The 22,734-nt window shown below is 44.9% G+C and overlaps 1 protein-coding gene across 6 annotated transcripts in view; it reads left to right on the top strand.

Moving 5' to 3' along the window:
* Positions 1 to 22,734, top strand: part of LOC135909620 (repulsive guidance molecule B-like) — a 30,216-nt gene that overhangs the window by 686 nt on the left and 6,796 nt on the right. For 3 of the 6 annotated variants that reach the window (XM_065441621.1, XM_065441618.1, XM_065441620.1), the window contains exons 2-4: positions 4,017 to 4,238; positions 5,611 to 5,792; positions 13,715 to 14,301. In XM_065441621.1, coding sequence (XP_065297693.1) covers positions 4,139 to 4,238; positions 5,611 to 5,792; positions 13,715 to 14,301 — 869 coding nt within the window. In that variant the 5' untranslated portion in view covers positions 4,017 to 4,138. Of the gene's footprint in view, positions 1 to 1,067; positions 1,280 to 4,016; positions 4,239 to 5,610; positions 5,793 to 13,714; positions 14,302 to 20,340; positions 20,423 to 22,734 lie in introns of those variants that run through there. The other 3 variants (XM_065441617.1, XM_065441615.2, XM_065441616.2) reach the window with 3 other exon arrangements.

Consider the following 22,734-nt stretch of genomic DNA (forward strand, 5'->3'; position numbering starts at 1 on the left):
GCTGTTCGCGCACCGTATATTTCTAATTATCTGGTCGAGACGTGTAATAAACATGTGTATTGTGCGCTGTTTTTTAGAATGTATTCACGTGGCGGTATGACATTTCTTTGTTATCCATATCTCTTGCAACATTTTAGGTTTGTGATCCACTAAGCTGAACACATTTCCATATCTGTCGCCGTTTAAATAAAGAAGATTGATATAGTTGCTTACAACTGTACGCGCGCGCTACATAGTTTTGCTTGCACATGCGCACCTGTTTGTGCATATACGCACATATTCCACCCGCGTGGCAGGCTGCAGCTGGGGTCGGGTAGCTGCAACTCGCGTGGCTACCCGTTTTACAGCACTTAACATATTCCTGTAAAATTGGGCCTGCGTAGACGATAGTTATATACGTTAGTGTTATCTTAATAAACTCTAAAAACAGTTGCACCCTTTGGAGTGTATATTTGCCACACAACAATAATCGTCATGTGTCGAGTCCGGTACTTCCAAGTCACGAATGGCATGCGCATTATCAGCATGACAGAGCATTCTCGACAGGAAAGTAACGAGCGCAGAGTTTTTAAGAAAGGAAATACGGGGCAAGACGGACGACATTTATCGTTGTGTGGCAGATGTGGCACCTCAAAGGGTGTAAACTTTTTTAGAGTGTGCACCGCAACAAATTGGTATAATACCCCTGTATACCCAGATGCTTGATGGAGTACCAGCGTAAAATTCAACTAGCGAACTGATACGCCACAAGCGTTTAGTTATTTTCTTCTTAAATGGAATCTTCCAATTTCGAGGAGATATGACTTGCAGGAAGTTTCCAGATTAATAATACAATTTTATGGCAGTCATGAAGTTTTTCCGCATAACGATGGCCATCGCAGTACGAATACTGGCGACAATGCGTGCCTGTCCGGTTATGTGTCTAGCCATCTGCTTCGGCGTGATTAAATTGTCATAAACAGCAACAAATGACCGCGAACCACGGAGGAAAGGAAAAAGCATGTTTGGGGCGGCACAAAATTCCGCCAGAGGGCCTCGCAGCTTCACGCGAAATAAACGCGAACAAATAATAAAAGAAAGTACAGACAAAACAAAACAACGTGCGAGAAGAGAAACCTACACAAACATGGCGGCGTTATCATTGTGCTGCTTGTTGTGATCAGCGCGGTAGCCGATTAAATTTCCTTTCTTGTTTGATGATCGGTAATGGGACATCACGCTCTGCTACTACTGCGATGGCTTCTCTACACATTCGCCTTGTATTCTACTGCGATGAGTTGTGAGTTGCACACGCTTATATGAACACATTTGCGCGATCCCGTTAGTGTGGAAACGTCGAGGTAAATGCCTCGTTGGCGTTGCATGATTCTTGCACGGGCGTGGTAGCGCTGCGTCACAAGTTGGCACGTGCCTAAGCGTGATATTTCTTTAATAGTTTTCATTTGCTAATTGTAACAACGTGTCATTATTTCGTATTATATCGGCGGCACCCCCAGGACACCAAAGCGGCAACGGGAACACCAAAACTAGAACCTGGGCTGGTCCTTGCGTTGGGGCTCGCCGACGCCGGAGCAATATCGGCTGTCCGTTGTATGCGTACACACTACAGCACGCTCCGGCCTCGGCGGCCCCAACCATAGCATCCCACAAAGTTATCTAGGAGGCTATGCCTCAACCCACGGACCTGCTTGCTTCCAGCTTTGATCCCCCACTGCCCCATGGGTGCCCTAGAGATCCTGCGCCGCCTGCTTTAATCTCAGGCGCTCTCCCGAGGCCTGCGTTTGTCGGTTACATGTGCCGTTATGGAGCGGTACTTTCTCTATGGCAGTACTCATAAAAAATGCAGTCTATGGTCGCGACTAGAACAGCACCTCGCAACGAAAAAGGCGCCCCGCGACTTCTACCGCGCACGGGCGCGGAGAATTATGCAATGCCAACGAGGACTCTCCCTATGTTAATACCTACGATACAATGGAGACTGCTGCGGCATTATTGGGAGTCCAGGGTTTGGCAAATAATGGATTATGCGATATTTAAAGGTCTCGTAGGTCGCGGTACAACTAAGGAGTGTCTGCAAGCCCAGCAGATTGTGAGTGGGTGGCGCGCCTACTACACATCCGGCGCATGTTCGGCCATGAGGTGCAGGTTTTGGCACCCTGTCTGTCGGTCCTTCGCCAAGATATCCGTGGCGCACGAAATCGCACTTCTGCATTGTTGTTCCAGAAACGCAAAAAAAAAAAAAGTCGCGTCAGATTTTGTGGAGCATCGCGAGCGTCTTGACGTCGCGCAAGCGTCGTAGCGAATCAGCGCCGCTGTTGCATTTTTATTGGCTGTTCTTAATGTGCAGCTGTGAAGACGTGACGCACGTGTTGACACGTTGGTTGACATGAGAGAAGCTGCAGAACGCGTCGCGATGTGTAGCGTCGAGTAGTACACTCCATTTTTGTCGCATTAGCGTTTATGAGCTAGCTACACTGTTGAATTGGTTGGATGTTGTACGCGGTTCTCCATCAATAGTCAAAGCAGCGAAAGGCAGCTGTACCAGCAGAGGCCTGCTGCGCGTCGCACCGATTGTGCGAGACACGCCGCGGTGGCAAACGAGGGTGTAAAAAGAGCAGTATTGTTGGCCTTCTACACGCGCATGGAAATTTTGCATCGCTTGGACCGACATGAAACCGCGCAACCATTTCTAGCCGTCGCACTTTTTCAATCTGTACTTAGATGCAGTTCTGACCCAAGTTGCAATTGGTATCGAGTAGGAGAGGGCTCTTAAAAGGCTTGACCCTGCAAAACAAATTAATGTTGCAGGTGCTTGTGAAGGGAAAGTTGGTTGACACCAATAGTTCGAACTTCGTGACCATCCTGGCTGTTGTCAAAATTAATCCTGAGTCTTCCACTATGGTGTGCCTCATAATCAAACCGTAGTTTTGGCACTTAAGACCCCATCATTAAATAGATATTTAGTTTACTTGGTAATTAACCCGGTGCCACTGATATAAATAATATACATACTTGCTTATATATTTCAATTTTCTTATATATGTTGTTCGCTGATGGCAGAATGCCTGCATAAAGAAGGGATCAGAGTAGTTCATAATTCTACAGGAAACGATACTGGTCCTTGAATGTGCTTCTGTTAAAATGCATGGTGCACATGTGGACACATAAGGCTGGCAGCACTATAATTGAGTTGTAAATTATCATATGCTTCATTGTAAACACAGGGGGAACACTTCCAGCTATTTGCTGCTACACTTTGAATAAAAGGGAACTTGTGCCACAGAAGCTAAGAGATGGCTTTTGTGGAGTTCTGATCGGCCCCTATGGCATTATAGGGCCTTGAACTTTAAACTATACGTTTATGCACAGGAATGCCATTTACAATAGGAGGAGGGCAAAAGGAAAAATAGCATGAAATTTTAAAAATTGTTATAAAAATTAAATTGTCAAGAATTGAAGGAATCAAGCAGTTTCATCTTTTCATGCTTGTATAAGTTTATGTGAATCCCTCAACAAAACGATATACAAGGTCATAGACACAAAGTATGTTGTTTTATGCCCATTTTAATGTGCTGTCAATTCATACAAATAATTATTAATATATATTCCATGTGAAAACCTTGCTGCTTTGTAATATGTGCTCTCATTTCATCTTGGGTATGCAGTTGGTGAGCATAGGGAATGATATAATTGGCCACTTCAGCTGATGGTTTAGCCTCCTAATACTACGAGGAATGGTCAATTGAAACCGATTTGGAGACAGCATTTGCAAAAGTAGTAATTGCAATTAACTGCACTTTGTGCCCTACGTACTGGCTTCTATGATGAGTGCGTCAGGGAACTTGTTTTTCAGAAGTAGTCGTCATTGTTGTATGGTGTGGCCGATGTATGAATGCCATCCATGCATTGCTTGATTCAAGCAGAATGGTAAATTGCATGTGCTTTTTGAATGTGCTTCTTAATTGATGATGTCTCTTTCTTTTTGTCTTCATGCTTACTGCTGACGTGTCTGACAGCGGATGAGTGCGTTGTCACGAATTGCTATTCCAACTACAAGGATGGCTCTTGTGACAACGTGGCAGAGTTTCGTTCTTGCCTCAACCGTTTGGCCAAGGAGTGTGCTGGTGACATCAGTTACATGGCTGCAAAGGCCCGTCTCGGTGAACTGAATTGCAGTGATGTGGCCATGGAGACATCAAAGCCCAGACCAACCAAGGAAACATGTCTGTGGCGGTCTGGTAAGCTTTGGGATAAGCATTGCATGCACCTAGTGCGGAAGGAAAACCCCATTTCTAGCTGCACTTGTCTATACTCCATACTATCTGTAACACTCTTAACACAGCTCCAGCTTGTGCTGAAAATTGCAGTCACATTGGTTCAGGCGAATGAGGCCAGACAACGGTGCACACTTGTGACAGTAGTTTGGGCAACAAACCAACTGGTACTAAGAGGAGGGAAGTCCACTTCATAAATGATATAGAAGTTGCTGCTTTTCCAGTTCAGTTCATTTGGTGCTTTTAATTTTAAAATTTGTATTTACCCTCTTTCTACGAATGCTTGTATATGTGTCTATGCAGAATAGCCCCTTCATGCAATACTCCAACACTGGAACCTGTGACATGTTTTGAATAAATAAATGGGAAGGTTTTTCTCTCTCTTCATAGCACAATCTCGGGCAGCAAGCTTGTTTGCAAGGCAGGGGCAGCTATTATTATGAAAGGATCAAGAGGCGAAGGAGGGTCTGTGACTTTCAGTGGTTTCTTCTTATGGGCTTCCCTGTTCATTCAACCAGCAATTCGTTTTCCTTACTGAGGGAATAGGCAGTGCTTTCTTTCCCACATGTCTAGTGCAAGCACATGTTATGGCGTTGTGACAATGCCAGGGAAGGGGACACGGTGTGCACTTTCCATGTTCCCGCTGGTGTCCAGTGTGGGTTGCCTTGTGTGTGCCTTGTGTGCTGCGGTATGCTGGAAGAAGTGAGCACTGTTCTCCCCACAAAGTGCATTAAAAATCCATTCTCTTGAGAGACAACATTCAGTCTGTTTTATATATATAGGCCATGGGTGGTCAAACATTGGCTCAAGAGCCGTGTAGAGCTCTCCTCGTGTCTTGTGGCTCGCTGCTGGCTACTTGGTCAGGTAGTTACTCTCTCCTCGAAACTAATTACATGCTTGCGCTAGCTCTTGCTAAACTAAGCAGTTCTCACAAACTTATGCATCCACCTGTTTGGAAATTTGACCAGCTTTTCTTTAGAAAGTGAATTGAATAAGCAGTAAAAAATTGAGGTTCAGAATGTTTGTGTTTTGTTGGGACCCTTTGGGCTCTTTTAACATGTCTATCTGCCTGGCCGCATTGGCTGTGAGCTATCATGCTAAATACCTGAACTGGTTGCAACAAATTTCCTGAAGTCGGTGACTTTGAAACACGAGGAAAAGCCAAGCATGTATGCTTTTAACCCCCTTCCCCGCATCTACGCGTGCACATATTTTGTTGCGTCTCTCACTGAAAGGCTTCTCATCACTATAGGGAGTTACCAAGATTTGTGGCGCACTATTAATGCAAGACCTGGAATTGTCTTTGTGTGAACTGTGGTCATGCTTCGCCTTGGAGCAGGTGAGCCAAAGGAGGAGTGGCGCCAGTGCAGCCTCTATGGAGACACACACCTGCGCACCTTTGGGGGAGAGCTGCAGACTTGTCGTGCAATAGGTGCCCGACCCCTGGTGGACAATGCCTACCTGGCGGTGCAGGTGACCAACAGTCCTATCGGTGACAAAGCAACGGTTCTTTCCAAGGTGGGCATGACTCCTCTTTGATTCTGCTTTGATTAGAGGAAGTAGGTGGGACTGCAGTCTCAATCGGGAATCCTTGCGGATATTGGCCTAAGTGTGGGCGTGTTGGTCACTTGAACTATATAAAGCAAAATCTTGTGTGCAGTCCAGCTGTCAGAATTATTTTCAAGTTGTACATAGTTGCAGACTGTGTTTCCAGGTATGGCATTAAAATTTCGTGGCATAGAGCTGAAGTAGTTCCAGTGAAGAGAACTCTCAATCATATGATACAGGTGTCTTATACCCGTGTAACACGGGTGCTTGGAAGGCCTTCCAACTGATAGTCAGTTGACTCAAAGGTCAAGTTCGAGCTGCTACACGGGCGGTTTCGAAGGCCGCCGAGTCAATAGTCTATCGAGTCAACGGAGCACCTTACAACTCTATCGAAATCTCGATGGCCTTTGAGCAACGGAAACGGAAACAGTGCGAACATGCCCTCTCGTTCACAGTGTGCTCGTACTCACGGTTAGAAAGAACAAATCAGACCAAATGCTCTAAAAATAATATATATGAGTGTTATTGATTATTCAATAAAGTGTTTTTGCCACTTGACATGTGCGAGCACACACCGAAACGGCAGCCGCCTCGAGCGGCGCAAACATTGCCGCAGTTTCGCTGCGGCAATGTTTCTGAATGTTTCCGAAACTGCGGCATTGTCGCAGTTTCGCTGCGGCAAACTAAACATATATGTATGGCAATGTATAAACAATTTTTTTTAATGTGTAAACAAACATGGAAGAAATTATAGTGCTTTTAAATGGTTTTAATGTTGTTTGACCTTTCGTGCCATGAAAACGAAAATAAAGATCCGCAGCGCCACACAATTTTGCGAGAAACGCCTGAACCACTCAACGGCCTTTCAAAAGTGCCGTGTAGCAGTGCGACAACTCCTTTGAGTCGATAGAGTTGTGGCGTTTCAAAGGCCGTTGACTGGAAGGCCTTCCAAATGTGCCCGTGTGACACAGGTATTAAATAAACATGCTTATTGGATGTGCAAAGGGACAAAAACATTTTGAAATGGCTATATCCAAGGAACGGTCAAAAGTCATAGACACTGCAGCAGCGCAATTATTGTTACTTAAATACATAATGAATTTGTGTTTTTCAATTTTTTATTCTTTTTCTGCTGCTAAGAGATGAAAACGGACCTTTACTAGCTTTGGCCTATTGGCCTTTTTATTTTTGTTCATTATGTATGTACTCTTTGAAAGAAATAGATGAAAGAGTGAAAAGAAGAGGGTTTGAGAGGGATGATTGAGATAATTTGGTCATGTAGTGAGAAGAAACAAGTGTTATGTTGGCAAATAGACAATGGAAAACGAGTTTACGGGCAGGGAGAGGCATTGTTGGCCTAGGGAGATGTGACTAAACAAACTATAGAGGAACGTCTTGGTATCAAGAATGGGAGGAAAAGAGTAGGCAACTGTCAGGACAGAGCAAGCTCATCATAAACAGTGATTCTATATAAAGGTGCAATATAGTATGCAGAATAACACTAATAGCAAATTCCAATGGCAGACTTGGAGCACTTTTGAAGCAACATTTCCTGCTCTTTGTGGAGCAAGACTGTTCCAATGGTAGATCAGGAGCACCAGATGAGTGTTTCCATGGCATATTGAGAGCACTCGTGGAGCGGAGATCACTCCACAGAGCAACCAAAACAGCTCTGCCAAAATTGGCGGTGCATACTAGAACTCTTGGCTGACATATTTCCTGTTCCTTCCTAGCATACTTCTAGGCTTCTGTTTACGCCAATATCGATGGATGCATTGGATGCCGCTATATCACATCATGCACTTTTGCTTGCGCTGCCTGAGAGGTGACAGTCCAAGTTGGAAAAGTGTAGGGATGATTATGCCTGGGACGCTGAAACCATCACTTATGAGTAAGCCTTCAAAATCATGTTTCACATTCCTGCCAAGAGACCAAAAATAGCCGGCTACATCGAGAATGTCATTCGTTGCCACTCACTAAGCACTTGTGTGCGATTTGTAAAGAATAGTGGTCTGAGGAGAGTAGGCTGTAAGTACTAGCACAGAATCCTAGGAGGTTATGATGCAAGTTACTCGTCCTGCTGTTGGGATAGTTACTACATATGAGAACCAAACCAAACTCACCGCGATTGGTGTGACTGGTCCCGCTCACCGTTGACAGTATCGGAAGGCTGACTGCTGATGTCAGTGGTGTTATATCAATCTCCAGGAGGGTCATGGAAATGAAGATTGATGTGAGGCAGTTTATTAGGCTACAACTACTACAACCATAGCATGACTTCAGTGGCTGAAGCATAACCGTGGCGACAAGTGACTGGGAAGACTAGCTCTGGCTGTGGAGTATACCGTCTCTCTCCACGTGCTTCTGCTGCAAAGCTATGTTCCAGCCATGCTTTATGCTTGAGAGAGGGCAGTTCCACTTTGTACCAACGTTCGAGTTCGAAAGTGCCATGTAGCTTTCGACAATCCCGGCACTTGACATTGTGCACATTGGTGCCATCACTAATGTACCCCATTCACCTCTGGGCATACTATCTGCTTGCCCCGTCCCCTTATGCGTTTCATTAGACTTTTAGTACATTGTAGCTTCAATTGTCCCTCTACATGTTATCTTCGAGAGTGGCTCCTTTTCTTCACAAACACTGTCGGCTGTATGTGCAAAGGTGTAATGTGGAAGTCAGCAATTGTCAAGGAGCTTTTTTCAAATTTTTGTGTACTTTTTTTGTACATTGGCTTGTACCCTGCCTTTTAGGTAATAAATCTTCCATTGCTGGTCAGTGCTTGTGTTGCGGCCTGTCTCTACCTCCCTGTAGTGTCGTGCGTGCTACACGATGCATCATAGAGAAGCCGCCGCTTGTGATCGGAGATGCAGATGAACTGGCACACAAGGGTCGCTGGGTAGCTGTATATCTGGTTGTATGGTGCGCGCGAGTGCCTCCTTGCTCTAGTGCCAGGGCGTGTGTTCAAGTTGCAGATTTGGAGGTGTCATTCTACACTGTAGTTACATGCTCGCTCGCGGAGTCGGTTGCCCATACTGACTCCGACATTAGAATTTGGCATAAGATCAACAAGCATCCATGACAAGAGTGAGACATTGAGATGGACAGCAATTCATGTGAAAGTGAAAATGCTGCTATAAATGATCAACCTTAATTAAGCCGAGAACATTTCCGCTTAGTACTGTATTTGTGTGTCCACAATGAAATTTTTGTTTGCACATATAATCACCAGCTTGAAAAAGCAGCTCAATGCTGTATTCAAAATCATAGCACTACTCTACAATATGCTGGAAGCTCAACCACTTGCCTGCTAAGCTATGCAGGAAAGTCAAGCATTCAGTATTCAAGGAACAGACTGAAGTGTGGATATGCAATGGAGTGAAAGTGCAGCAAAAGTTCGAAAATGCTGGCAATGACATCAATTGGTCCAATGGCCTGTTTCACTATCATGATACTGTCACATTGAAGTGACGGTGAGCATGACAAGTGTTGTCAAGCATGCCATTTAAGCATGTAACTCTTTACAGTCGCCGACGGTTTATTCGGACCTCACGGGTACTGCGGAAATGTCCGAATAAACAGGTGTCCAAAAAAGCAGATTAAGAAAAAAAAAAATCCTTTATATCCATGCACTTATTCGAGCTCGGCAGTAGGCTTGCTTGAAGAAATCGTGAATGCGGCGTTGCACCCGGTTCTGTTTACGTGCAGTCACATAAGCCTGAATCTCGGAGAGGGTCGTACGGTCACTATAGGCGGCTGAAAGCAAAGTCACTGCTTGTACATGCTCCACATGCGACGGCAGCGTAGCACATGGTGCGTCATCTTCCGACTCAGAGTCAACGTCCGGCAGTGCAGCAAAAACCTGACGAATGATCTCGCCGTCATCGAGTTCTGCGCATGTCAATACAGCAGTGTCAGCACTTGTGAAACTGTCAAATGAGATGGTGTACGAAATCGCAATGCAACCACTGCGCAGGTCTCGGCAGAACATTTTTGGCTTCAGTAGGGAGCACATCGGAAGGCGACACATCCTAGGCCTCCCGGCACCTGCTTGCCAGCATTCCCCAGTGCAGTCTGCAGAGGCATTGTCTGCGCCATTAGACACTTGAGGCGATGTTTCCGTATGCCGCGTTGGATCACTGCAACCTCGACACAGCACACAAAGCAAACATCACCACGCTGTCACGCCGACACCAGTCGCACTAACGAAAAACATGGCTTACTCGCAGAAAATATGCCATTTCTAAGGAATAACACGTGTCTGTTCCAGGTGACTGTTGGGATCAACGCGCAAGATGAAATGAGCTTTCTCTCTTTTTGAAATTGCTAACGCATACATTCTTCATTTATTTAACTAAAAATTAAGCAAGTGTGTATTACTGAGAATGCTGTCGCAATCACTAAATTAGCCACTGGTGTTGGGTCCAGCTACTTGCATTGATGCTGCATGATGACATTGTGGAAGGCAGAGCAAGTGATTTTTCATTGTTTTTGACACAGGATTGCAAATTTCCTGCTGCATGCAGTGAGCAATTTCGGGCTCAGATGTTCACAGTATCCTCTATGACGTATAAGCTACGTTTTGTTACTATAACCACTTTTTATTGAAGTCAAGAAATGCATTTGAACTTAAATTAGACTATTTCAGAAGTAATTTACCACAAAAAGTTCTTCAATGTATGCATCACAAGCGGATTTATTGGCTATCATACATATAATTCATGGTGTCTCCGCCCCTTCGATCATTTGCACTGCAAAGGCTACGACAGAGTGGGGTGTGCCCACAATGCTCAGCATACTAAACATGACTATGGCGCGCAGTTCAAATGTGATTTTGGATGTTCATTCAGAGGCCACTATTTCCAATTTTGGCACCTATGACATGCCAAGTGTAGCCAAACGCAGTTGCCTGTAGCGAACTGCAGTGTGCTCAACCAGTGGACTCCTCGTAGCATCCCGCAGCGCCACAAGCAGCTGCAGCATTTGCTTTGTGCACAACAGGGCAAAAGAGCGCGCTGGTGCTCATATGCTCCTGTCTGGCTGTGCTACATGGTGTGGACCAGCTTTGTCCTGCGCCAGCTTTGACTGACGGATAGTGGTCGACTTATGCGTATTGAACGCTCATTACGATGTGAAGTCCAAGGCGTCTAACCAGGAGCGGCTAAGAGCGAGCGCATGCTGACAAGCGTGTGTGGTCTGACCTTTAGTTTCGCGTAGTTCGAAGCTAGTTAAGTGTCCAGAACTACCGTATAGACTTGTGTAAGGGCCACACCCCCAACATGGCGGCCCAAAATTAAAAAAAGAAAGAAAGAAACGCTGCTAATGGCGAGAGCTGTGCGTTGACCTCCGATGTAATGGTAAATGCGGGGTGTGCACAAGTCTCTGGCTGAGCCGGCATCATTTTGGCCAAAAGGTTTGGTCCCATGTAGGGGATGCACCTCATCAAATTTGCAAAAAGAAAAAAGTACAGTCCTTACACGAATCTATATGGTAGTCGAAATTAGTGGGACCCAATGGCTATGACACCGATAAGCAGGGTGGCCAAAGTTGAATGCCAAAGGTAACCACGGCCGAGCATGAGCAGACAATAGTCAGCTTATTCCAGAAGTATGTAATTACAGTGAAAGCTCGTTAATTCGAACTTCAATAATTTGAATTTATGGATAATTCGAACTGTACGATTTGGTCCGGCCAAGCTCCTCAGAAGTCTATGTATAAAAAAGTCCGTTAATTCGAACGCGAGAAGGTTCCCTCACGGATAATTCGAACTACGCTCGCCTGGCACACGGCCAGAGAAACGCGCCTACCGCCTACACACAAGGCTACATCGCCTCCGGAATGGAGAAAATGGCGAGAGAAGGCAAAATCGAAAAAAATCTAACCGGCGCAGGGTGAGCCAGAAGGCAGCGGCGGCTGCCACCTCTCCGTTCTACGTAACCTCTGAAACTTCTTGTCCGTTGCGAATCTCGGAGGCTTTGCAAATCTTGTGCAGCTGCTATTGTTGTGCGGAGATGGCACGGCAAGCACCAAAACACAGCGAATCTAGTGCGTTGCAGCTGCGCTTGCAATCAAGAACCAACGAATCGGGGCCTTCGCCACCTTCGCATGTTCAGCGTTTTTGTCTGGGCAGTCTTCATCGGTTGTGCACGTCTGTTTTCAGCTTAGGAGGTATCGGCCGTCGCGATTCATTGTGGTAGTGTTAAGCCTCGGCTAACGTTCGTTTCGGTGGACATCGGTGGTGTGGCACAGTCGGACCCAGAGCTTCGACTTGAACACAGAGCTTCGACTTGGCGTGTGCCCGCGGCACACGCCATCACTTTCTGACACGCCAAATTTCTGACATGCCCTACTGCTTCCAAATCGCAGTGCTCTCCTTCACTTTCGTTAGTTCGAACTTTCGTTAATTCGAACTGAAGTGGCTTCCCCTTGCGGTTCGAATTAACGAGCTTTTACTGTATTATCCAAATTTGAAGACAGATTTTCACTTACTTCAGCCTTTTTATAAAATTGTGTCAGTAAATACACCCAGTAACAGTACAGAGGAATGCACTGATCCAAGCACACCCTTCTTGATTGATGTCAACTATTGGCCAATAGCAGCTGCGTATGGGAATTTGATATATTACAAAATAAAGCATCCACAAAATAATTAGGAGAAGTCTTCTGTTCACAAGAGAGTGTTTGAGAGAAAGGTGACTTCGCGCTCTGCTTGGGAGATCTATGCGTCGTGCTCGACTGCAAAATTTGGCTGAGATGTTCACAGCAGAGTATGCTATCCGTGGGCTGTGTTTTTTTCACCACGACCGAGGGGCTTTTAAGGGCCCCTTTAACATACTAAATAAACATTGGGGCTATGAGAAGTGCTGCAATGGAGGGCTCCAGGTCAATTTTTACTGCTTGGTGTTCTTTAATTGTAAAGCTAAGTGTACACAAGCATATTCGCATTATGTCCCCACCGAAATGTAGCTGCTGTGGCTGGATATTGAACCCGTGACCTCTTGCAGCAGCAGAACGTCATAGCCACTGAGCCATTGCAGCAGATGAGAGGGGATATCGGTGAGGAAGTACAGGAGGTCTGGGAAATACCTCTTCTAATACATTTTTGAACCACTTGTTTGTGCTGTGAGCTGTTTTCTTTGTTCCCAATGACTGACGATTTTTGCCATTTGTATCCAAGCTGGTGCAGTCCCTCTACACTGCTTTTTTTCTGCAAGTGATGACACCTGTAAGAGAACAATTATAAATCTCTTTTTTTTAATATGCAGAGGACAGGCACATCATACTTCTTTGGGAGTAGCCTCCCTTGTGTTCTTGACTTGCTAAATGTAGCAGAAATTGCAACTAATGGTCGACAAAGTCCCTATACATGCTACATGAGAAGGCCATGCTGTAGCCATTCTGCAGGGTGCATGTAGCTGTGGTCTCAGCGGTTCTTCCTGTAGCCATAAACCTTTTGCTGCCTTATCACCGCATCCTTAAAGTGAAGCAGTAAATGCTTCGTGCTTACGTTTACTTTCAAGTCTGGAATAGGTTGACAGCTTCTCACTTCTGTGTGGCTAACTTTATGTACCCACTTGGCAATGTGACTACTTATTGAGGAATGACGACATCCATAAGAAGTTTTCTTATCGTCCTTATTGATCTGGTGCAAGGTCATGAGGGTTCCTTGACATTTGCTGACAACCTACAAGATTCCCCTAATGGCAGAAAGTTTGGAACACTGTGCTAACTCAGTATGGTCTGGGCTGCATACTGATACCCAATATGTAAGAAGTTGTGCTATTTCACACTCAAGCCGTGAGAACAACATTTTTGTGGAGTGCTGGTTTACCTTGCAATAGTTCCTCTAGGAGAAGATATGCCATTTCTAAAGAATAACACCTGTCTGTTCCAGGTGACTGTTGTGATCCATGCACACAGAGGCTGTGCAATGGAGAAAACCTATGAAGCCGACATCAAGGACAACCCATTGCCAACTGTCTTTGTTGACGGGTCACCTTCGGCAGGCAAAGGAGTTCGTCTGGCACCACTCAGTTCAAGTCGCGTGGAACTTGTTCTGAGCCACGCAGGAGTGCGGCTACTGATCCGGCGGCAGGGTGACTTCCTCTCAGTGGCCCTGCGGCTTCCATCCTCTCTTGCTGGTGATCAGCCACTGCAGCTGTGTCTTCGGGGCTGCTCCTCCTCAGAGCGCGTGCAAGCCCCCCACGGGGAGCCTGCCTGGCGATTAGAGGAAGCTGATGCGGCATGTCGTGCTGCGAACTTGTCAGGTGCCTACCGAGATGCGTGTGTGTTTGATGTGTTGGCAACGGGACAGAAGGACATGGCAGCTGAAGCCAGTGGAGCAGCTGTGGCTGATCTGCAGGAACTGGGTGCAGCAGCAGCACCTCATGTAATTCAGCAGCCATCTGTGGCTGCGGAGAGGAGAGCGTCAGTCACGGCTGTTGTGGCCAACCTTCTGCTGATAGCATGGCTTCGTGCAGGGTGAGCTCTCTGAGTGGGTGTGCTGAATGGGCCAACTATATAGAGTCAATGACAAGTAAAAAATGCAGCGGCAAGCAAGTGTGCCTCTGTGGGAATGTCTAGTCTCCCTCTTCTTCCTTGTCGCTTCTGCCCATGTCACCATCTTTGCTTTCTTTAGACACTTCCTTGTTGCAAAACCTGCTGGGGAGCTTTGTGTGTGCAAAATTTAAGCTGTACCTGTTGAATAATAGAGTGCCATTTGGCCTTTCCCATTAAATCTTGGCAGGAATGCGCACCCATGCACGAGGCAGGGTGGGGAAGTGATGAGTGGGCGCTTTGTATTGAGAGGTCAGCGAGGTCACTCTCCCGATCCCCTGTTCAAACAGCATGTATATGTTGTGAGCTGTCTTGTCTCAGACATTTCATAATTTTGACTGTTTACACGTGACCTAGGCAAACCCATTGTGTTGCTGCACAACTAGGGCACTGCCTCTTCATGCTAGTGGCATGTGTAGGGGGACTAGTTCTTGAAGTGCGAAGAGAAAAGAGATCAGTGCATCATGCTGTCTGGGAAGAGCCTCTTCTGTATTTTTGACTTGTCACTGACTGTAGTCTCCATCTAATAACCAGAGGTTGCTTGAAACACTGACTGTCCCAGTTGCTACCTGGTAAAGTTGCCAAAGGCAACGTGGCGCTTGCAGTGAAAGCAGTCAGTTGGTGGTTGCAAGATTGTCTGCAGTAACTTGCAGTGTCACTGAGACATCACGTACCTTGCGCTGCTAAGCACAGGGTCATGGGATCAAATCCCGACCACGGCGGCAGCATTTCGATGGGGGTAAAATGCAAAAGCACTCGTTTACTTAGATTTAGGTGCACGTTAAAAAACCCCTGGTGGTCAAAATTAATCCAGAGTCCCCCACTACAGCGTGCCTCATGATAAGATCATGGTTTGGCCCAATAATAATAATAATAATAATAATAATAATAATAATAATAATAATAATAATAATAATAATAATAATAACAACAACAACAACAACAACAACAACAACAACAACAACAATAATAATAATAATAATAATAATAATAATAATAATAAAAGGGGGGGAAGAGACATGATGTACTGAACTTTCATGTTCAGCAGTGCAAATGTGCCACAGGAAAGGAGGGTGCTGTTTTGCCACAACAGTCTCATGCAGGCTAATATCTCCTTGAAGGCTTGTAGAGTCCACCCATGATGTGCCAGGGCAATGCCTCCTTTATGGAATGCCTGCTGCTTCATTTGTGTTCTCATTTGAGTAGCGGTTCCTTCAGTTCAAGGGGGTTGCAAGGAGGTAATTCTGTCAGCTGACCCTACCTTTAACATGTTGGGAAGTTGAAGATTTCTTATAAGGGAACACTTTGGTTGAAAGTGCAATTTTATTTCTTCAGCTCAAATGCACTCAAGTATACTATTATTTACATGTGTTTTGAATGGCTAGATATTATTAGCATCTGGCGTTTGTCACGTCTATGATAGCAGGTGTGACTGTAATCTCGAAGGAAAGAGCATGTGATTAGATTTAAAATGGTGCCTACCTGCTTCATTCGATATACAGAATGGAAGTGGCTGCAGCAGGCATGCTCAAATGTGATACTATTCTTCATGCAGTGCAGTCAAAGCTACAAGTCACAATGAACCAGTTGTGTCTCAGCAGGGCTATGTTTTGTTAATTCTGGGGCAAGTCGGACACAAGATTATTTATTTATTTATTTATTTATTTATTTATTTATTTATTTATTTATTTATTTCAACCACTGCTAAACTCAATGATAGGGGTTGTGGCAGAGTGGTACAAATATCAGCAGCCGTGACGAGAGCAGAAGTGGAACTGTGTTTATTCAGGATGCATTACATAGGTGGTGAAAGCTGTCATCTAATTTGAAAGAGCTTGCATAGATGGCAGGAGAAGTCAAAGTGATGTGCATATATAATGCACTCTTCTTTTTAATGAGAATCTGCGTTCTAGCTAACAGATGCATTATTGACATAAAGCTGATCCCAAAGTGATCGCAAGGTAGGAAAATCTTAAACAACGCTTACTCTAGTTACTTGAAGTTGCTTCTCAAGTTGGGGTACCGCACAGAAGGCTTGATCTTTGTTCCGGATTGAGTAGTTTGAGGTGTACCTGGCCGCAGTTGAATCTGCTGAGCTGGAACTGCTGGATACCCTTGGCTGTACACTCATGTGCTTGGCTTGGCTATGTGGTAGTCCTCCGGTGAAGCTTCAGTAAGTCTGTTCCACAGTGCTTTGTTGTAGATGGATGCGTTTTCTGAAGACGATGCCTCCAGTGTCTGTCCTTACAGTGTATCTATACAAGTTTCTGGACGGACATTGACCACCATGGCTTTTTGCCAGTTTTCACTATGGCGAAGCCATGCAGGTTGACCTGGAATTAGTGGTAGGATATTTGTTATGTGGCGCTCACCATGTTTCTGCTGTACCTCTTGCCTTCGCTGGAGTAGTGCTTGGCGAGGTGTGGTTGGGAAGCTTGGTTTCAGGTCTATGATGACAGGTGCGAACTGGAACAAATGGCTTTGTCTCGTGTTGCGGACGCCAATTTTGTGATGACAGGTTCCTCAATTGCGAGTTGTTAAACTGAGGCAGAGCCTCAGTTCAGGAAACACGAAGCCATTTTTTTCTTCTGGGAACAAACTTAGTATCCGTTACAAGGAAAAAAAGCAAGAGCATTAGTATATATGAGAGTTCAGCTCACTCATGATCCAGAACAAGGAGGAAAAAAAATAAATCTCAGTCATTGAGTGGTTGGGTGGCGGTCTAGTTGGGTTACTTGGGTGGCGGTGCGTTGACATCAATTGCACCTGCGTTGATGGCGGTAGCGGCCTGGCGGGTAGTGGCAGACGAAGGATGTGGATGCACAGCAGAGTGAATCCCGGATGTCGGAGTCCAAGGCCTAAGTCCAAGGCTGTCCATATGTGACTGCTTCAGCTGAGTGGTGCCCATGCTGCTCCCCTTGGCTCACGGTTCTACTCAGGCGCCTCTCACCAGCGTTGCTCAAGGCCTGGTTGTTTGCCACAGGCAACCTCTGGTCTCCGCACGGTGGCTCAGGATCAGGACCAGGAGCAGAAATCCCAACAACAGTAGATGCAGCAGGAATAGCTGAGCCCTACACTCGGTGGATCTCTCCAGGGACAGCCGTCGTTGTCCTAGTTCTGTTGAGGGTCTTGGGTTTGGGTCTGGACCTCGAAGACACCAGCCTCAACACCAGTGATCTTCAAGCCCTGCATCTCCGAGCAATCTCTTCTCTCTGTGGCTTCCTTGTGCCCCTGGTTTCATGCCAATTCCTGATTAGGTGACGTTCCTACTTCCTCATCCAACAGCTCGTGCCACCGCCTGCCAACATCATCATCTGTATCGGCCACTCAAGTGTGTTTGGAGCTGCCACTATTCCTCAGGGTTTCATCGCCGCATTTTTTATCAATCCCAACTTCACATACCCATCATGACGCCCCCGCCACAACGCCCTCCACTCAGTCATTACAAGAACGCTTGTTAGGGTAGGTAGGAATGCATGCAGCTTTCTATGCATTAGCAGCTCCACTGGGCATTGTCCTTCTATGTTTGCATTGAATGATAGTCAAGTAGCACTAATGCGAGGTCCTTGCCTTCATCTGCTGCCTTTTTCTTTATTGAATTGGCTGTTTTGATGGTCCTTTCTGATTGACCGTTCTTGTTTGACGTAAATGATGTGATTTCAGTAGTCTTTGCTTTTCCTGGATTAGTGCGTGATCTCTTGAGGTATGAGTTGATGACCCAGATGCGTGGTTATTGGCAAACTAAGCTGTAGCTTCTCATTGCTGAAGTTAAGGTTGTTGGTATGTGCTACTGTGAGCACCTCTCTCACGTCTGCCACCTGTCCTTCAAAGTTTTCTGATGCCACTAGAACGTTGTGGAAGTAGAGCTTGACGGTGAGTTACCGCTTGAAGACCCTCTCACTGGCTCTCTGGAAGAGCTCTGGGACAGTCGAATGCTGCCGTCTTCTTTGTCGAGGACAATAACTGGATGGACCCAGTTGGAAGGCTCTATAACTACTATGATGATTTCATTCTGTTCCATTCGTTGCAGTTCTGCCTTGAAATTGTGCTTTAATGCACTGGGTTCACGGTGTGCAGCTGACACCGTGGGAGTTACTCCTTCCTTTAGCTGTATGGGATATACCTCGGGCAGTTTTTCGATGACCTTAAATACATCAAAAAAGTTTGCGTTGGTGTGCACGAAGCTAAAGTTGTTTGCTGCAGCTATCTTCCCGTTATGAGATTCAAGACATTGCATGTGCTGGCGCCCAAAGTCGCTTCCATTTTGAGTGGTTTGCTAACGATGAGGAATTTTGGGGTGCACTCGCTTTCTCCAGTAGAGCAGTGCAGCTCACATTAGGCATCGACAGGAAGTGTTTATCCTGTATATGTAGTTAACTCATGCCATTGTTAGCTTGACTGCAGGTTGCGATGGCCAAGTGCTGAGTTGATTCTTGGGAATTATATTTACATCAGAGCCCATGTCTAGCTTGAAGATGACGTGTCCATTTATGCTGACCGTTTCTATTCCTTGCAAGTTGTTATTTATGTTGTGGAGCTCTAAACTTTCCGAGAAGAAATGTTTTTGGTGACCCTATTGCTGCTGATTGTCAAGAGGCCTATGCGCTGGTGGGAAGGGATGCTGCATCGCTGGCCGAGGCTACACATGCTGGTTAAATGTCTGTATTTGCCATGGTTGTAACAGTTGGAGCCATAGGGTGGGCATTCATGTGGTCTGTGCATTGTTCCACAGTGTGAACATCTTTGTTGCAGTTTCACCTGTGGTTTCAGTTGCTGGTTCCTCTATCTTGCTGAATGTTGTGAGTTCTGTTTGAGTTGTTTCTGCTTTTGTATGGCTTATACTTCAAACCTCGGCTCTTCAAGCTCCTTTAGGGCTTTTGAGAAATTTCTAATGCCTTTCACATGGTTATTATTCTGTTGAGCATCAAGTCCCGTTCATGAAAAATGCGCTCTCACAGTGTTGCATCTCTTATTCCTACAATGATGCAGTTGCCAATGAGCCTGTCTTTCTTATCCCCGAAGTCGCATTTTTCTACTTTCCTCCAAAGGTCTGTTACAAACTCGTTGAATGTTTGGTTTTCTTTTGCTTCATTCTGTTAAAGGACAGCAGATGCCTGCATTACGTTTTTGTATGGTTTGTAGAAGGTGTCGGGCTGTTCTAGGATGTAGGTAACTTGATCTGTCGGCTGTACACCGTCGGCTGTTGGAGGTAGAGGGGAAACGTCTGGATGACGCGACGGCCTTGGGCGCCGAGAACATGGAGGAATAAGGCTTTTCACATGACTGCAGGTTTCATGGCGTACTCACAGGTTTGTTTGTGTATGGTATACACTTCTTTCCAGTCCCAGGCTGGTTGCAGGCTGTCGTCTTGCTTGAAGTACGCCGGTCGTTGCAGGAATGCATTGGTCGTAGTTGCAAAGTTCCGATTACTCTGAAATGATGTTACATTGTGTTGTTGCTGGAGCAAGTCGGATGCAGGCCCAGCCAAGTTTAGAGCAGAAGTGGAACTGTGTTTATTCAGGCTGTACAGAATCAGGACATGTTACATAGGTGATGCGAGGTGTCAGTTAACTTGAAAAATGCCACATAGGTGGCAGTAGAAGAGGAGGCAGTGCTCATATATAACAAGCAAATGAACGGCTTACCTACTGCCATTTTTATTTCTAATCTTTCCATTGAGGCAGTGTCTTGCATGAGAGGATTAGCAGCAGACAGTGGATAAGCCTTCTTTTCTGGTTATTGTTCCTGGTTGGCTTCTGAAATGACTCCTAGCTTTTGCCACACTGCATGGAATTTATTGTGAAAAAGCCCAGTATTTTTGTGTAGGCCAGGGTTAAGAGCAAAAGAGTTGAGGGGAGTTAAGCACGGTAGAAAAGTTGCATATTGCAGCGTAATGCAGTCTAAGCTAGTCAGAAAAGTTCTTGAATTCGAAAGTGCATGTGCAATAATCATTGTTTCTTGCAGAAGCTGCTCTGAACTGCTGAGTGCAGTAAGGTGAAACAGTAGTCACATTGCTCTGTGCTCTGGGATGGACTTAAAACATGAGGTAGGTCATAATGCCCTAAAAAGTTGCCACAATGTCATAGTGCTCCGACAACAAATACAAATACAAATACAAATACCTTTATTTCAACATCAGGGATGTTAGGGGTGCACCCAAAAAGCCTATGACTGGCTTGACAGAGGGGCGCACCCCCGTACATAAAAACCGGCAGCAACAGAACATGGACAGAACAATAGTAATAAAAAAAGACTACAGTGCATAGGTAAACATCATATTCAATAAATATTAGTGAACATCTTCTTGAAATAACAAATAAATAAATGAAGGCGGCAGAATTAACACGATACGCTCAGGAACACTAAGAATGCAAAATGAAGAATAACAATAAGAGAAGAAAAAAAGAGGAAGGAGGTGCATAGTAAAAAACACCCGTATCGTAAGGTTTTCAGTGCTCATTGCGCCGATTAAGAAGAGTTGGTATTATATGTTGGAGCATTTGACGACTGTAATTGGTACGAAAGGATGGCACATGCCAGACGTCGTTGTTACGTGTTGTGTAGTAATTAGCTTTGGGCCGTAAGTTAGCTGTGTCATCAAAGAATGTGTCATGATTTTTCTGTTTTCTTTCATATCGTTTACTTAGCAATAAATTATATAGGTCAATAATTGGTGTTACTTTTAATGATGCGAAAAGAGGTTGAGTGTGAGCAGTAAACGGGGCATTCGCAATGATACGAATGACCTTTTTTTGTATTTTCTGTAACCTATATGTATTTGACCATGTTGTTGTACCCCACACCAGATGACAATATGAAAGGTTAGATAAAAATAGTGCATTATAAACTAAAAGTCTAACACTCAGAGGTAGTAGAGAGCGGACTCTGTATAACATGCCTGCAACCTCTGCATTATCCATGTGTAATGTGGAGTGTGTGGGTTTGTCTCCCATGGGCGACAAGTTATCTTTTCATCCACTTTCATTTTACCATTCCTTCATCATATTCTCATTTCAGTTTCAACCACAGCCAATTACTCCTATGGTTTCCTTGAGTTCTTTGTCTGTTTGGCTTTATATGATTGTGATTAACAAAAATTGAGCCCCTCTGTTTCCCATCATTCATAGAGAGGGTCTCCAATCTGGCAGCCTTGATGCCATTAGGTAGCATACGAGGGTTTATTAGCCACATGCCTGCTCTTCCGAATTCATATGTTACATCGGGCAAAAAATGATGTTCCACATCTGCCCACTATGATCCTGAGGAGTGCTGGCTAACACTCCCAGTGCTATAACCTAGTACACATAAATATTCAGGATGGTGAACTGATTGATTGCCGTCGTTGTAGCACAATTAGTACGGCAATGCATGCGTAATTCGGAGGTTGCGAGTTTATCTCCCAGAGGCGAAAAGCTATTCTTTCGTCCACTTTCATATTCCCTATTCCTTAGTACTTTCTACATCTCAATTTCAACCATTGCCTATTGGCTTTATATGGTCTTGATACTTTGAGACAGTAATTTAAGACGAATGGTATGTGTCCTTCTGTTTATTTTGTGCCATTGCAGCTATATACTTTTGAGGACTTATTATCCAGCCCAACAAGAGATCATCGATGAAAAAAAAAAACAGCTTTCGTGTACAGTTGAGCTCGTTAATTCGACTCTCACGGGATCGCCGAAATTGATTGAATTTTCTACTGGTTTGAATTAAACAAGATGCAGAAAAAAAAAAGAAAACTCACACATTGCTGATTTATTTGGCAGTATTTGCCTGACTCTAATATGCCCCTAAATCAAATGTTTGGCTGCTTTCTATGTGGCCAAAGCAGAAAATTAATGTGAAGGTAACACTAAAGTTCCTAAACAAAGTAGAAATCTAATGCACGGGATATTTTTTAGCAAGAAAAATGGGCAATGGTCTAATATATTGCATACTGGTGGCCAGCTTCTTAAAGGGACTGACAAGAAATCTTTATGGTACCAGTTTTTCTTAATGCAACAGAAAGCTTACTGGTCTGAGTGTTCAATCATACAGTGACAAGGCAGAAAACATCGTGGAACATCTTATATCTAAATTTTCCAATCGGCATTGAGGAAGTAGTCGTGCTAGGAAACATGCTGGAAACATTGATAGGGCAGCGCGATAGCGATTATACCCCGGCATTGGCGGGAAGCAGATGACAAGTGCGGCTTTAGCTTTAGCCAATGTTTCTGCAGTTCATGTTTTATGAAGTGTTCAATTATTTTGACTACAGTAGGTAGTGTTCTAATCTATGCCCCAGTGATGTTCCCTCCTAGTAACACAAACTGATCTTGAAGCCAAGTGGTAGGATATGCCAGTAGTGCTATTATTTCA

Source organism: Dermacentor albipictus, chromosome 1 (genome assembly GCF_038994185.2).
Source record: "Dermacentor albipictus isolate Rhodes 1998 colony chromosome 1, USDA_Dalb.pri_finalv2, whole genome shotgun sequence".
Lineage (NCBI taxonomy): Eukaryota > Metazoa > Arthropoda > Arachnida > Ixodida > Ixodidae > Dermacentor > Dermacentor albipictus.